Source organism: Plectropomus leopardus, chromosome 21 (genome assembly GCF_008729295.1).
Source record: "Plectropomus leopardus isolate mb chromosome 21, YSFRI_Pleo_2.0, whole genome shotgun sequence".
Classification (NCBI taxonomy): Eukaryota; Metazoa; Chordata; class Actinopteri; order Perciformes; family Serranidae; genus Plectropomus; species Plectropomus leopardus.
In genome coordinates this window covers 18042022-18057995 of record NC_056483.1, presented here as the reverse complement: position 1 = coordinate 18057995, position 15974 = coordinate 18042022, and the positions used below count along the sequence as shown (strand labels likewise).

Genomic DNA, 15974 nt, shown 5'->3' with positions numbered 1-15974 from the left:
AGTCAGAGTTTGCAACATTTTTTCCACCTTCTTTCAACTTAAGAATGTATAACTTGTAAATAAGTACTTTGCACTTCAGTTTATATGAAAAATTTAAAATCCAGAAAGAAGGACTTAGGTAATGACTGTATTTTTCCGGGTTAAATAAATATTATTGAATGAAAAAAAAGAAAGAAAGAAAAACAATACCATCAGGGTGAGCCCAGCATTGCAAATGTTACCATGGTTATGCATTGGGCTCCTTCATCTGGTTACAGGTAGTCATACAAATATTATTTTGCTTTATATGAATTGGTTGCTAATTAAATCTGCAGCAAGTTACACATTGAACTGGGACAAAACATTGCACTATAGTCAATGTACAATGTTGTTTTCAAATACTCCAATTGTTTGTCATCAAACAGTGTCTAGAAGAAAATAAATAGGGCATTTACTAATAAAACCCTGGACATCCAAAATAAATAATCTTCGTCTATCATTATTATGATTATTTTTTTTTACTTTTTTTCCGCCTTTCTTTGATAGGAAGAGAGAAAGGGGATGACACGTAGCAAAGGGCCTCAGGTTCAAATCAAACCTGCCACTGCGTCAAGGACATTGCCTTGATACATGGGCACCCTTTTCCCACATGAGCTACTTGGCACCCTGATATACTTTTTTGGGGGCGGTTTTTTCCCTATTAATAGGCCAGCTATGTAGACAGGAAAGGTGGGAGAGAGAGAAGGAGTGATGACATGCAGCAAAGGGCCACAGGTTGGAATTGAACCTGGGTCTCTACAGAGGCCTCAGCCAAAAGGGGCCACACACTACCAGCTAGAGGTCACCCCCACTGGATTTATCTTAAACATAAAAGAACTGTTGTGTATTATATTCCATCTCAAAGCAAATCCTTCTCTCTTCTTATCTAAGCTCTGTTTTCTTTTCTTATCTCTCCACAGTTGTTCCAGAGGAGCAGCTCCAGGGAGCTCCTCCAGGTCATGACTCCTCTCTTCCACAGCGATCTGTCCTTCAGGCAGGTGATGGCTGCTGCCTCCAGCCTGGTCTGTGGCTACACTGAAGGCGCTTTCTCCAGAGTTGCCTCCTTTAACTGGTACGAGGACAATAACTACAAAGCCTTTCTTGGCATCAGCAGCAGCAGGGCGAGGGCCCACAATGAATATGACAACACCACCAGTGAGTAGACCATATGTTACTGCGCTGATGTGACAGTTATTTGAGTAGGCATTGTTCCCTTATCAAGGTTTTGGTTTTACTTTTAAACCAGAAGCCTTGTTGTTGAGATTGGAACAATGTCTCGGTCCATTTTTGGAGGAATCTTTCTATAATTTGTGTTGAATATCAGTGGATCTCCTCGTTTAGTGGGACAGATTTATGAGTTTTATCTCTGCCAAAAAATTTTAATGCAATTTATTGTGCAAAACATACAAACAAACAAACAACAACACCCAACTCACATCAAGTTGGTGCAGATCTTTCTTTATTATAATCACCATTGGACAGTTTATAAATGCTGTTATGGCTTACATATTTATGGTCCCTCCTGAGATAAAGAGGCCAACTCCCTCCCCTTTCAGTTTCCCCCATGGGACCTTGTTTTTGAAATAATTATGTACAGTGGTCAACAGTGAGAGACAAATATTTTTCATCCCAATTGAATTGGTTTTTGAATTACGCATATAATGTTTGTAGATGTAAAAGTTTTGTAAACTAATCTTGTGTCTCACACGATATACAATACCATTAAATAATCTCCCATGGGAGTCCGCCTGAAGGGGAAGGACTTTGCCTCTTTGTATGTCATAAAGCAGGTTATTAAAATGTCTATAATCCTTCAAGTTCGATGGCCTTTAGTAATTTTTTCCCCCAACATTTTTTATTCTGCTTTTTAACTACAAATTCATCCTTTTTTTTTACCCGGCCAATTAAGGTATATACACTATTTCGTATCTTGTTTCTTAGTTTTTCATAAGGTGTGTTATTCTCTGTTTTTCTGTTAGTCTCTTTGAACAGAAGGTGTCAGGTATATAAAACATAATGTTTCCCTGCAGCTCCTTTCTGCAATGATCTGATGAAAGAGCTGGAGTCCAACCCCATCACAAGGATCGTGTGGAACTCTGTCAAGCCGATGCTGATGGGACAGATCCTCTACGCCCCTGACTCACCAGCCGTCAGGAAGATCATACGAAATGTAAGCAGCATGGGCAACTTTATGGTTGCGATATTATAATGCAAACCTCTAGTGAGTCATTATGATGATTGATTGGTGATTGATGTAACACGATAGACTTCAATTGAGTTTCTGTTACACCGACTTGATGCATTTTACTTTTGGAAGTTTTGAATAGACAGAAGGAGAAATGGTGGAATTATTGAACAAAAAGTGGCATCTACTGAGACGCAAAGATGGAGTGATAATGAAAAATGAACGCTAATAAATTAAAATATCCCAGATTACCACCTTTTAGATATTTTCTGTTACCCCACAACATCAACAGCCATCTGCAGTGAACAATACATTTTGCCTCTAAAGGGGATCAGCTTCCTCATGTCATGTCCAGCCCTTTGTATCTAGATGTAGGTACGTGTTGGTCAAAGCCCTGCAGGGGGGGCAGCAGTCATGGATGGATTGGTTGCAATGGAAGAACGCAGGCTGATCGGCTGTGGTGACTACCACACAGTCCACTGGCGCCACAGCTTTTTCAGTGTTATGTAAGCAGTAAGAGTCTGTCCCGAAAGACGTGTGATCACGCACACAAAGACACACACATACTCGCATTTCCTCTTTCCTGACCTTTAATGCCCTCTTTGTTTTTCTCTTCCTTCAGATTGGGATCTTAATTGCACCAAGAAAGTAATGACTAAGGGGTTAATCCATTACTTTACGAGACCACCTCTACAGGCTCTTTGTTTTCTTCTTCTTAACTCTGCCACGCATCAGTTTGTTTCAGAAGAAACTCCAAGTGAAGCACTATGCATTTAAACATATGTTTTCACGCTTTATGTGACTGCTCTTGTGTTAAAAGCGGATATGCCGGTCACTCAGTTACTGCAGATACTGCACTCAGTTACTCTCAACAAACATAGGAGGGACGCACATACCATATCATTTAGATTTTCATGAAAGCATCAAGCTTGACATGAGGCTACAGTTCGGTTTGACTGTCATTGAACATTTTCAGAATTTAAATAAGAGTAAATTATGCGGTCCAAGACAAACTTCAAATTCTTCAGAGCTCTCATTCATTTCATGTTTAATGCTCCAAAATGACAGTGTCCCAACATACTGTAGTGTTTAATGACAATTTAAAAGGCATATCTTTCAAACTTTTTATACTGTTATTCAGCATAATCACAAAGCTGTATGAATGCACTTTTGTAAATAAGTGGTCTAAAAGAGGATTGATTAGGTTAAACCAGGTTATCAGTTTTAATACTTCTTGAATATGAAGGCATTTATTCAGTTTTCTTATTGTCATCTAAACAGACACTGGAAAACCAGATGTCAGGAACAGCTGATGGGCTCTTTATTTGCGATGGCATTGGACCTGTTTGCAAATCATATTTTCTTTCCTCCCGTGATGCTCAGAGCAGATGATCCACTGTTTACAAGCTAGTTGTCTCTCTGGACGACATGGGGAAATGCAAATCCAACCAAAATTGGCTGTTTAAAGAAGATTTTGCAGCATGTCTGAAACCAGTATAAAGCAATACAGGCAATAAATACTAAAATTAGTACATTTTATAGAAGCGTTTTTCAAACTCGGCATGATGGGAATCCCAGCAGTGGAATCATTTATTCACAAATTCTGTTCTAACTTCGTCTCCAACATGAGAAAAAAAATTTTAAAAAAATGTTTGATGTTACACTAAACATTTGGGCAAAAGTGTCCCTAACCTATACCGTTGATGTCAATTCTTGTTTTTTTTTCAGTTTCAGTTTTTCTTCAGTTTTGGTATAAATTTCAATCCAAGATGCATTTTAACAATGTCTTCAGTCTTAAATCTAGTTAGCATTATGCTCTAGATTCCTCTACTGCCCCCCTGAAGAAATCAACTCAAGAAACCCCCACAGTCCTCCTCCTGTCTTAGCCTGCTGTTTTAAACTGCCTCGGGGAATGAGGAAGCACTCACTTGTGGGAACCTGACTGGGATTCACTGGGCAGGCTGAATGCATTCGGCCAGTTGTCACCAACAGCCTCCATTGTCACCCCGACTCCATTGTCCCCATTGTCACCCAAAATCAGACGCACACAAGAGGAAGGCGTTTAATTGGGTGTACTCTTGAGTGCTTTCATCCCCCACTGCACATGACTGAATCCTGAAATAGCCAGCCTTTGGTATTTGCCTCACAAAGCACTGTACCCACACACATCCAGGGTTTTCATGATAAGCGTGCAGTAAATATTTGACGATTTGGCACAGAGCGCATTTGTCGCACAGTTGCTGGTTATCTGAACGAGCCCACGGGAATTCTTTGTGTGAGAATGTGTGTGTTGTCTTTGCAAAGCCTGTTTTCACAGAGTTTAATGTGGGAATGGTATGTAGGAGGAGATTAGGAGAACTGCGACAATGTGTATTTTTTAGTTTCTGAATGTCGTGTACACATGTGCACGTGCGAGTGATTTAAAGTTTTCCCCAACATGCTGATTCCCTTTATGCATGTTTGTTTGTTTTTGTGCTGTTGTGCACCCAGTTATGGCCATTTTAAGAATAGTTGTGTGCGCATGTTTATTTTTTTATAGCAATTTCCTGTCCTTCAGATGTTGACACAACGAGCACTCACTCACATACACACATGCATATTTTCATCCCTCCTGCAGGCAAACACGACATTTGAGGAGCTGGAGAGGCTGAGGACGATGGGGAAGGCCTGGGAGGAAGTGGCTCCTCAGATCTGGGCTTTTTTCCAAGATGGAGTCCAAGTCAAGATGATCCGGGTAGGACAGAAATAAAGTATGACTAAATAAGTATGAGATAAGCAATATCAATTATCTTGCGCTGCTTTCAGATGCCTTTCACAAGTATTGAAACCTTTGAACCCTGAGCAAATTTGTGTGATTTCTTAAAAAAAAAAAACATGAAAAAGGCAATGAGCAACTTAGTAAGAAATGTTCCACAAATGGCAAGAGATTAAAAAGCTATGGAAAAATACACTGAGGAAAAAATAAAAAAGCTAGGAAAAACTGTATTTTTTAATGATCATAATGACATATTATTTATTTATACCAATTTTCAGGTCTTTTTATTTTAAATTTTAGGGTCATTTCTTTTTATTGTTTCATATTGCTTATTCATGTCTATGAAAGAAATCAAGCCACTTTGCTCAGGTTTCAAAGGGTTAAACAGTACATCCAGGTAATAAGGACACATATCCACTTGTATGCATTTGTGGTAGAAATTCCTTTAATATGCAGCCAGATATTATAAGACTCCGTGGCCCAAAAGACTGCATGCAAGATTACTTTAAACTCACACCTATCTTTACTTTAATTGTGGTTTAAAATTTCATCCACATACAAGCCCTTCTGTGCCTAACACAGCAGATATGATCATGATTCTTGCTCCAGTTCAGCTGACATCCAATGCCAAACAATTGTCCTTTTGAATAAGATGATTAATGATGTTGTTATTTCATCCTGATCTTTCCCTCACTGATCATTTCAGCAGAGGTGCCAGGAGTTCACAAAATTTCCTGATTGAATACAGACCGTTATCTTACCAAAATATGTCATCTCTTTCCCTTTTCCATCCATCCCCCTCTCTATAAGAGGGGGATGGATGGAAAAGTGTCCATCTTTCTCTGTTATTTCCTCCTCTCTCCCTCTTTATAAAAAAATATATTTTTTATTTTTTGTCCTTGTTTGATTAGCTCTTACATTCTCATCGTCCTTCATATGCTTTTTGCTGTGAGACACAAATCTAATAACATTGTTAAATGTACATTTTATCGCTTAGCTGTCGTGCTGTTTATCAGTTCAGATGGTTTTGGTGTGAGTGTTGGAGATATCGGCTGTAGAGATGTCTGCCCTCTCTCCAGTATAATGGTGTGGTGCTCAAAGCACCAAAAAAAAAAAAAAAACCCAAACAGAACATTTGTAAAACTCAACTGCAATGTTTCTTTCCATAAACCATGCCCTGGTTGCTTAAGATAATCCACAGACCTTGTTGTGAGCAGGAAGGAAGCGTCTACTTCTTCTTTTACAGAATAAGGCATAATGAGGAGGATCAAAATGTTAGAGATCATCAAACAAGGACAAATGATAAAAGACTGGTTTTCAGAGAGGCAGTCAGGAGGAAATAACAGAAAAAGATAGATGAGAAAGAGAGGGGGGTGGATAGAAAAGGGAAAGAGAGGGCATATTTTGGTAAGATAAGGTTCTATATTCATCAGGGATTTTTTAAAAAGTTTCTTAGGCCTTGACTTTAAGTAGATTATTTTGCCAATATTTTTGCTTTCTCTTTCTCCTTTCCTCTTGATTTCTTGAGAAATGTTTATTGTGCTCCAACTGGTGACTCAGCAACATCTTCCTGTGTTCTGGCTCTTAATAGGAAAAACCTCCAGGGTAAATACTGTTGCAATACTTTTTCAGGACACCATCTGCAATCCAACGGTGATGGATTTCATTGACAGGAGTCTAGAGGAGGCGCCGTTCTCCTCCAAACATATCCTCAACCTTCTGTACAATGGCCCACCGGAGGACCGTCCAGCTGACGTGCCTGATTTTGACTGGCGAGACATCTTCAACCTCACTGACCGGGTCATTCGGATGCTCAACCAATATGGGGATGTGAGTTGACATGTCTAAAAGACATCTATCATTTTACCATTTTGTTTCTGTCAAAGAAATACCTTTCTCTCAAATACTACTACCTGGATTTTGAGGAATGTGTATCAGAGAGCGTGCAGAATTATACTGACAGGTCAAAGGGGGCTCCACATTTCCAGATGAAAATAAGGTGTCAGGATTGTTTTTGCTAACTTCTGCATTTGGGCCCTGACAGCAAGAATGTGGACCACAATTCTCTTCACCTGAGATGCTGAAATTCTAAGACAGGCCTATTGATAAAATAATCCAATTATTCGCAAGTCTTGTCACTGGTATCAATGCCCTGTTTGGCTGTACCCCTATGTGCTCAATAACACTCTTGTATGTGACGTGGCGTGAGCATTTCTGTCTTTGAGCTCCGCAATTTGTCCGCCCGTCCAGAGACATGGAAATCTACCCAGGTGGGCGAGAGCCAGAGCTGTCGAGTCTCTTTTGTTTACTGCTGATGGAGTGGAGGGTGGAAAAAAAACAGAAAAACATCACAAACCTTCTCTTGTGAGGGCCCTCCACATTAAGCAGAGCAATGCATTTGAAACAAAGTTAAAATCACCCCTTTCCATGCGCAGGCTAATCGGGATGAGAGGCCTATCACACTGGGGGGTGACACGGGGGGCACCTTGGGGCATGGCTGGGTGGATGGTTGGTGCTCTTTGTTTTTGTCCAAGTTGAAGCTTACAGCACTTGAGTGTGACAGGGAGAGTGGGAACGATTGAGGCCGATTAGATACAGCTGTCACTCCATCCACCATCCTTTATAAAGCGGCAACAATGACCGTGGGCTTGATGGCTGGTTGGCTGCATGTTGGTGGTATGCATTGGGCTGCAGTGTTAGTGGGTGAATACTTGGCTAAATGAAGGGACGGTCTTTGAGATTTGAATAATTTGTTGGGTGTGTACAATGTGTCTGTAAATGCGTATATGCATGTATTTTGGATGCATGCCTGTGTTTGCATGGCAAATTGGGTGTTTTGGTTTTTTGGGGAGATATCTGCATGCAATTTAGGATAAATTGTTGTTTTGGAATGTGTCCTTTTGGAACACGGCCCTCCCTATTTGCATTAGCCCACAGTAAATGGCTATATCAGACACGCTTTGTAGGAAAGAGACAACCATTGCTCAAGTGTCTCTGCCAGTGTTGGTGTTAGAGTGTGGCAACGCTGACATCTCTGGGATTTTTTACCTTTTAAGCCAGCATGGCTTTAGGGATGGCAATGACTGCCCGTCAAATCATCAGTCCACCACTTTTGTCAAGACTGAAATGCCTTAAAACTATGGAATTCATTGCTGTTAAATTTTGTGCAAACATTCATGATCTCCAGAGGATGAATCCATGATGGCTCTAGTGATCCTCTGTAGCCCCACCAGCAGGTTAAAAATTCAAGTTATACAGGGAAATATCTAAGCATCCACTGGATGGTTGGGAAGGCAATTTTGAACTGACATTCATTCTGATCCAATTGACTTTGGTGGTCCTCAAATTTCTCATCCAGTGCCATCTGTATGAAATTTGGTACAGACATATTCCCATCAGGATGATTAGGAATCACTTTGTTAATCCTCTGAATATTCGTCTGATGCCATCATCTGATCAAAATCGAAGTGTATCCAGAACTTTGTTTTCTGAAAAAATACCTACAAAACAAATGACATTCCCATCAGCTTTAGCTGTACTGTGTTTTTAGAGCTAACCCGCAAATGTTAGCGAGACAACACAACAAAATAAGATGGTGAACGTGGGAAATTTTGCAACATCAGCGTGTTAGTATTGTCATTCTCGGTATGTTAGCATGCTGACATTAGCATTTAGCCTTATGTTTAACAGACAGTACTTTGCTTATACCCAGGGCTTACTCAGGTACCCTGGTCTAACATCTTTCCATCTGTGTCCCTCCTCATTCTGTCTCACCCAGTGTGTGCTCCTGGATAAGTTTGTCCCTGTGCCTGACGAGGACACAGTCACTTATCGGGCCTTGGACCTGCTGGAGGACAGCAAGTTCTGGGCGGGTCTTGTCTTCGTAAATATGCATCCTTGGACCACTACTGTCCCGCCTCATGTTAAGTTCAAGATCCGTATGGATATTGATGCAGTGGAGCGCACCAACAAGGTCAAAGACAGGTCAGACTGATAGTCAAGTGAAAACAGCGAGTTTAGTGTGACGATAATAAACATAGAGACTAAATATGTGTGTATTGCTCAGGTACTGGGACCCTGGCCCCAGAGCCGATCCTATGGATGACTTCCGCTACATTTGGGGTGGCTTTGCTTACCTCCAGGACATCATAGAGCATGGGATCATCAAGACTCAGACGGGGAAGGAGTGGCCACTGGGTGTTTACCTGCAGCAGATGCCCTACCCGTGTTATGTGGACGATCTGTGAGTAAAAAACGACAAATTTAGTCACATTAACAGCCATAGAAGAAGTCATTGCTGACTTCTTGTAGCTTTTGATTTTCAGGATACAGTCCTAATCTTGTATTATGCCACTCAGTTAACTACTTTGTTGATGATAAACCTGATAGATTGTAAGAATTTCACAGTTCTGGTTCCTTACTTCAATAATTGTGTTCTTCTCTTATTTCTCCTTCCATCTCTATATCTAGCTTCATGCTGACATTGAACCGCTGTTTTCCCATCTTCATGGTGCTGGCCTGGGTCTACTCTGTGTCAATGATAGTCAAGAGTATTGTCCTGGAGAAGGAACTCCGCCTGAAGGAGACTCTGAAGGCAATGGGAGTCACCAACGGGGTTATATGGTCCACCTGGTTTATTGACAGCTTCATCATGATGGGCACCAGCACTGCTCTCCTTACCGCTATCATCATGGTGAGGAACAATTTTTTAAAAAAACCTTGAAAAATCCTCATTTCTGTAGCATCTTATTTATCTCTTACACATACCATTGCTTTGGGCAGAAGACTAATGCCAAAGTGGATGATCACTGATAATGCAAAGTATACAGTGTATAAATGGAGCTTCAAGAGTACATGTAGGCTTTCCCCTACTATGTCGAATCACATATCTTATTACCTTAATTTTAGCAATTTTTTTCTACTATACTGGCATTTAGTTTCCATTTTTACGATAAAGGTTCCAACTACAATTCTTTTTTTTTTTTTCCAGAAACACAAAATCCACATGTAAAACGAATGAGTCTCTTTGTGATTAAGTCAGCATGTCTCTGATCTTGTTAACTTATGTGAATACCAATATCAAGATATCACCCAGTTTTACTGTGAATCATTACCAGATTGTTACCCTTGAAATGAGTAATTAATAATCATGGCTATAAATCATTGATGAAAAATCTGTGAATACCATGACATCATGGGAATTATGTCAACGACTTCGCAGGAAGGAATTGGTCAATGATTTACCCCTCTACCTTGTTAAAGTTACAAGTTCTCTTGTGTAGTCAGACAGTGGCTCAGCTGATATGTTTTTGTAAAATGGTCTGTTGTGACCTCTAGTGGATGATTTGTGTAAAGCAACGTTTTACACGAAAATTACTCAAATAATATGTGTATTGCATTTCACCAATGTGGTATTTCTGATTTATTATTTGAATCAGAAAGAACCTAATGAGAGCCTAGTGTGTCCATAGCAATTAATCTGAAGCAGTCAATATGCTTTTCTTTCACTTCCTCTGCCATATTATTTAAAAAGCATTTATATTAAGACAACTTTTTTTTGTTTGGTTCCCTTCATCAACCCATATATCTTTCTCCTCAATTTCTTCCATATGTCTGTTGGGTTTCAGTGGATTCAGAGTTTTGCAACTGAAAACCCTGTTTCTCTTTGTCTCTGGTTTGTAGGGAGGAAGGGTACTTAACTACAGCAACAGCATCATCCTCTTCCTCTTTTTGCTCACCTTCACTACGGCTACCATCATGCAATGCTTCCTCCTCAGCGTCTTCTTCAACCATGCCAACCTGGCAGCAGCCTGCTGCGGCATCGTTTACTTCACCCTTTACCTCCCGCACATCTTCTGCTTTGCCTGGCAGGACCGCATCACCAAGGACATGAAGATTTTGGTGGTGGGTGTCACATCTCAGCATCTCCCTCTTTTTCAAGGCAGTGTGTTTCACAAGAAAACATTCTACAACATGGTGATAAATCAATTTCAGACACATTCACAAATAGTATCAAATATGGGAACTGATTTGGAGATTTCACTTAGATTAAAAAAAAAAAAAAAACAGAATTACTTTTTGTATCTTACAGACCTGTTGCATCCCAAAGGATGGAGGCATATGTCTAATTAAACCACTATGTTTTGTAAACCTCATGGTCATAGTTTTAGTTAAAAATAAACAACAAAAAATGTAAATAAAGTTTAGACTATAGAACAAATATGACTTTCCCCTTGCCTTTGCCATCAGAGTTTGCTGTCCCAGGTCGCTTTTGGTTTTGGGACAGAGTACCTGTCCCGGTACGAGGAGCAGGGCCTGGGTCTGCAGTGGGACAACATCCAGACCAGCCCACTGGAGGGGGACGAGTTCTCCTTTCTCACCTCCATCTGCATGATGGGCCTGGACACTGTGCTGTATGCTGTGCTGGCCTGGTACCTGGATAATGTCTTCCCTGGTCAGTGTGTTAGAGTGAAATAAATGGTTTGGTTGCAACTTTATTTTACCTAATCAATTGTGTTTTGATGTATTTGGATACTTACTGTAGCTCATGTTTTATTTTATTTATTTATTTTTTTACATCACAGGCCAGTATGGAATTGGCCGACCATTTTACTTCCCCTTCCTGCCCTGTTATTGGCTCAACAGTGTGGCTCCAGCTTCAGGTACTTACCATTTTTCCCTGTTCACTTACTGTGCATAAGGAAAGATTTTTTCTATGAGGAGAGACTGTTACCCAGTAACATAATGCGCTGATGTAAGCTCTAAGACAGTTTTAAAATCCTAACTTTGTTTTCTAAAGGCAGCAACAAACTAGGCTTTGATAACTTGGCAAACAAAGAGCAGCAGAAACAAGAGGAGGAGGAAGATCACGACAAAGCCCAGACTCTGGAGGACACGCTCCAGGCTGGCTCGTGTGAACACCAGGATCAACGTGAAAGGCTGGAGAAGGAGAAACAGGCTGAGGCAGAGGAGACCCAGGACCAAGGCGGTAAAATCATCACACATTGGATTTGTGTACAAAGATGATTTTCTTACACAGTGAGGTGCAACTTGTTAAATTTCACACACTTTTGTAACTTATTGAAGACTGGTACATCATATTCTATCATGTTATACATCTCATATTTTACCACAGGGTATAATAGATGAAACTAAGTTCTATCATGGTTCAGTTATTCACTACGAAAGCTGCGTTTGATTATCAAAATCTTTGCTTCTCTCTGATACCTTAAAGTCTAATCACAGCACAAATCTGCATGCCATTCATTCCATATCTTATTAATTATGTTTCTCCAAGCAAGAACAACCTCGATTTTAATTTAGGGTTAAAAACTATCTTCCTATTTACTTTCACCCTCCCTCTCTGCCAATCACATTCATTGTGTGAGAACTCGGTACCCTTGTGTTAGTGTTTGCACTTGCTGGTGAACATACACATTGCTAGCTTCTCAGTTTCATGCTCAGTTAATGAGTGATGGAAACTGTTTTCTTTGCACATGTGGCATTCCAGTCCCCTGATCTCATATGTGTCTTTCATACACATTTGGGAAATTAAATTTTGCTTTTGTTACTTTCTGAAAGGGATATGATATGTTTATATGTCTTTTTTCATAATTGGGTCAGCTTTTTATAACATTCTGCAGCTTTACTAAAAATACTTTTATGGATTTAATTTGTTTTCTGAACACTCAAACAGTCCAGAAACACCATTTCTTCCTTGTCCAGACAAATTAGTAACATATGTATTGTCTTTGCTGTTTACAGCTCAGCCTTTCTTTGAAGCAGAGCCAGCAGACCTGGTGAAGGGTGTTTGTATCCAGAACCTGGTCAAGGTGTTTGGCAGCAGCTCCACACCAGCAGTGGATGGCCTAAGCATCAGCTTTTATGAGAGCCAGATTACTGCCTTTCTGGGCCACAATGGGGCTGGCAAGACCACCACCATGTATGTCACACAGATGCATACTCACACATGACAACTTTAAAAGCTTGACAAGTCAAAAATAGTCTAAAATGATCTTCATTCAAGTTTTTGCTGTATCAGTATGTAGCCAGAGGACACCGTGTATCACTACTTAATTTTTCTCTCCTTGTCTCTTTCTTCCAGGTCCATCTTAACTGGTATGTTCCCGCCCACCTCTGGGACCGCCACAATCTATGGCAAGGACATCCGCACAGACATGGACGCCATCCGTGTGTCTCTGGGAATGTGCCCTCAACACAACATCCTATTTCAGCAGTATGTAAATCTCCACACACTTTCATAATAACCCCCCCCCCCCCCACCCACACACACATACACACAAAGTATGCTTGCAGTGTATTGCATGTACAGTTTTATATTTGTAACCACATTACTGCTTCTCCACTTTCTTTTGTTTACTGTTAGTATGACTGTAGCGGAGCATATCCTCTTCTACTCGCTGCTGAAAGGTCGTCCAATCGCAGAGGCCGAAGAGGAGGTGGAGAACATGCTGCAGGATCTGGGTCTGCCCCACAAGAGAGATGAACTGATCCAGAACCTCTCAGGTCTGTCCGGATGCTTCTCCATCCCAAAAAAGCTGCTGCACAGTGCATATGGATACTTTCTGTTTCTATGTTTTTGGATAGATGGTTTACACAGAGTATGTAGGTACATGCATAGATGTATTAATACACTCACTACCATGCAAAATACACACTGATGTGTGCACTGTCAGTACCTTATGATGTTTTAATGCAGGGGGCATGCAGAGGAAGTTATCAGTTGCTTTGGCGTTTGTTGGTGGAGCCAAGGTGGTGATCCTGGATGAGCCCACTTCAGGGGTGGACCCCTACTCCAGACGCTCCATCTGGGACCTGCTGCTCAAATATCGAGCAGGTAAGACTGACCCCTTCTGGCTAGAAGGTACACAGCTATAATGTCATAGCTCTGTAGAGGATTGCTGGATTAGCCTCTCAGGTTAACTTTAGATTTTTTTTCCAAAAACAAAAGAAAAATAAAAGTTTCAGTTTTAAAAAAAAATAAAAGCCAACCTTTACTGTCTTATATAATGCAATAATAAAATATTATTCATTTACAGTATATACCTTAAAATGTGCATTGACATAGACACCATTCATCCTTTTAAAATGGGTAGCACTGTATTCTGCTATTTAAATTCAATGTTTAAATTATTAATTATTTTATTTTAATTTTTACATTTTTATTATTATTTTATTTTTTTCACATTAACTAATACCAACATAATGTTGTATTTGTAAGAACTGTCCAACATATCAGGTGTGTTTGACTAATTTATTGGATCATAGTGTGCTCAATATTCATTCTTCAAATTACTAATAAGGTTTCATTATCAGGTTTCCTTAATAACTACTAGTAAATCTTGTTAATGACATACTAAAAAGATATCTGGTGTAAATATTACTAACAGTAGCAGTGTAGCTTGTCATACTACACGACATGATTTGTTGATGATAGTTGAACAAATCTGACAGGTTTGTCTAGTAAGGCCAAACATAATTCAGCCTTGATCCTGCTACATGAACCTATTGCCAATACATTTAACAGGTCTTCCACTTAACCTGATATCCATGAAACCTGGCAACTTTATAAACTAAAGCTGTTACAATAATGTCTCTGTCTTAAATTTGAAAGGACATATGCTTCGAGCAATTATGTCATATATTCGTGGGCCTACTGAATTTATGGCCCCATATCCAGGCGAGCTGTACCGGAATCTTCATATTAAAAATGAATGTAGGGTTTTTGCCAGTATTATTAGATTCTGACTGAGCAAAGACAGAGCATTTTTCTGAAATCAGAGTCATCAAACATCTGTCCTTCTTTCATTTATCTCCATTTATGTGTGTCTATGACACATCTTGCAGGGCGTACAGTAATTATGTCCACCCACCACATGGACGAGGCCGACCTGCTGAGTGACAGGGTGGCGATCATCTCTCAGGGCCGCCTTCACTGCTGCGGGTCCCCCATCTTCCTCAAGAATTGTTTTGGCGCTGGCTTCTACCTCACTCTTGTGCGACGAATGAAGCGTGACACCCCGAAGGTGGGACAGAGCCTTGTGGGTTTTATGTGTGTGCATTAGGCTATTGTTTGCTAAAAATCTGGCTTGGCAACCACTTGCTAATTAATAAAGGAAGTAAGGAAGAAAGAAACAAGAAGATAAATAAATAAATAAACAAATAAATAAACCAACCAACTATGGAAGAAATGAAAGAAAAAACAAAGAAAGAGAGGAACCAAGGGAGGAAGGAAGCAAAGAAAGAAAAAAGGGTTTATTCATGATCCATTACACTTGACCCTAGATTAATACAGTGTTTTGACCTGCATTAGACTTTTTGTAATTTGTATGTAAATGAGTCCATGCGACTGCAAGGATGCAAAAAAAAAGGTAAAATTTTGGTTTCTGATCATGTTTTCCTGCAGGCCAGCTGTGACTGCACACAGGACTGCTCCTGTAAATGCTCAACGTGCTCAAAGTTTAAAGTGAGCCAGGAAGAGAGCCGCAGTCCAGACAGACAGATGGATGGTGAGTTCCATTATTGGGTTATTTTTATATTGTAATTTCAGACATCAGTGTAGTGCGCCAGTTCATTGTTAATCTCCTTAAACCTGTTTCAGTCTATTCAGCGTCTAAATGAATACTGCAATGGAGCATAATCTCTTTGTCATGGTGATGAATAGCTCTTTTGCACTGGATTGTAGTCAGTCTGCTTACTGTAGCTGCTGCCAACACACCCAGAAACACCCAGCACTGACTCTATTCAGTGTTCTACTGTAGACCTTTTACATTTCCTTTATTCCCTGCTGTGATTTTGCACACCCTTTGCAACACATTTTTACTCAGCATATATCCTGTCAGATAATTAGTTTAACTGTTTTTCTTTTTACTATTAGTGTTGATGCAGTTTACTTTGCATTTTAAAAAAGCAAATGGAGGGTAAAGGGGAGGCAGTAAGATGTAAAACTAATTATTCAAAGTATTTTGATGGATGCTAAAATATGACAAAATCGTA

At 40.0% G+C, this 15974-nt stretch overlaps 1 protein-coding gene across 1 annotated transcript in view; it reads left to right on the top strand.

Annotated features, from left to right (window-relative positions):
• Window positions 1–15974, top strand: part of LOC121960485 (retinal-specific phospholipid-transporting ATPase ABCA4-like) — a 40570-nt gene that overhangs the window by 10288 nt on the left and 14308 nt on the right. The window contains 17 exon segments of the mRNA XM_042510201.1: window positions 939–1173; window positions 2049–2188; window positions 4821–4937; window positions 6591–6788; window positions 8737–8942; window positions 9025–9201; window positions 9429–9651; window positions 10641–10862; window positions 11208–11412; window positions 11543–11620; window positions 11758–11946; window positions 12723–12900; window positions 13063–13194; window positions 13345–13484; window positions 13678–13815; window positions 14826–15004; window positions 15385–15487. Of these exon segments, the coding sequence (XP_042366135.1) occupies window positions 939–1173; window positions 2049–2188; window positions 4821–4937; window positions 6591–6788; window positions 8737–8942; window positions 9025–9201; window positions 9429–9651; window positions 10641–10862; window positions 11208–11412; window positions 11543–11620; window positions 11758–11946; window positions 12723–12900; window positions 13063–13194; window positions 13345–13484; window positions 13678–13815; window positions 14826–15004; window positions 15385–15487 (2860 nt within the window).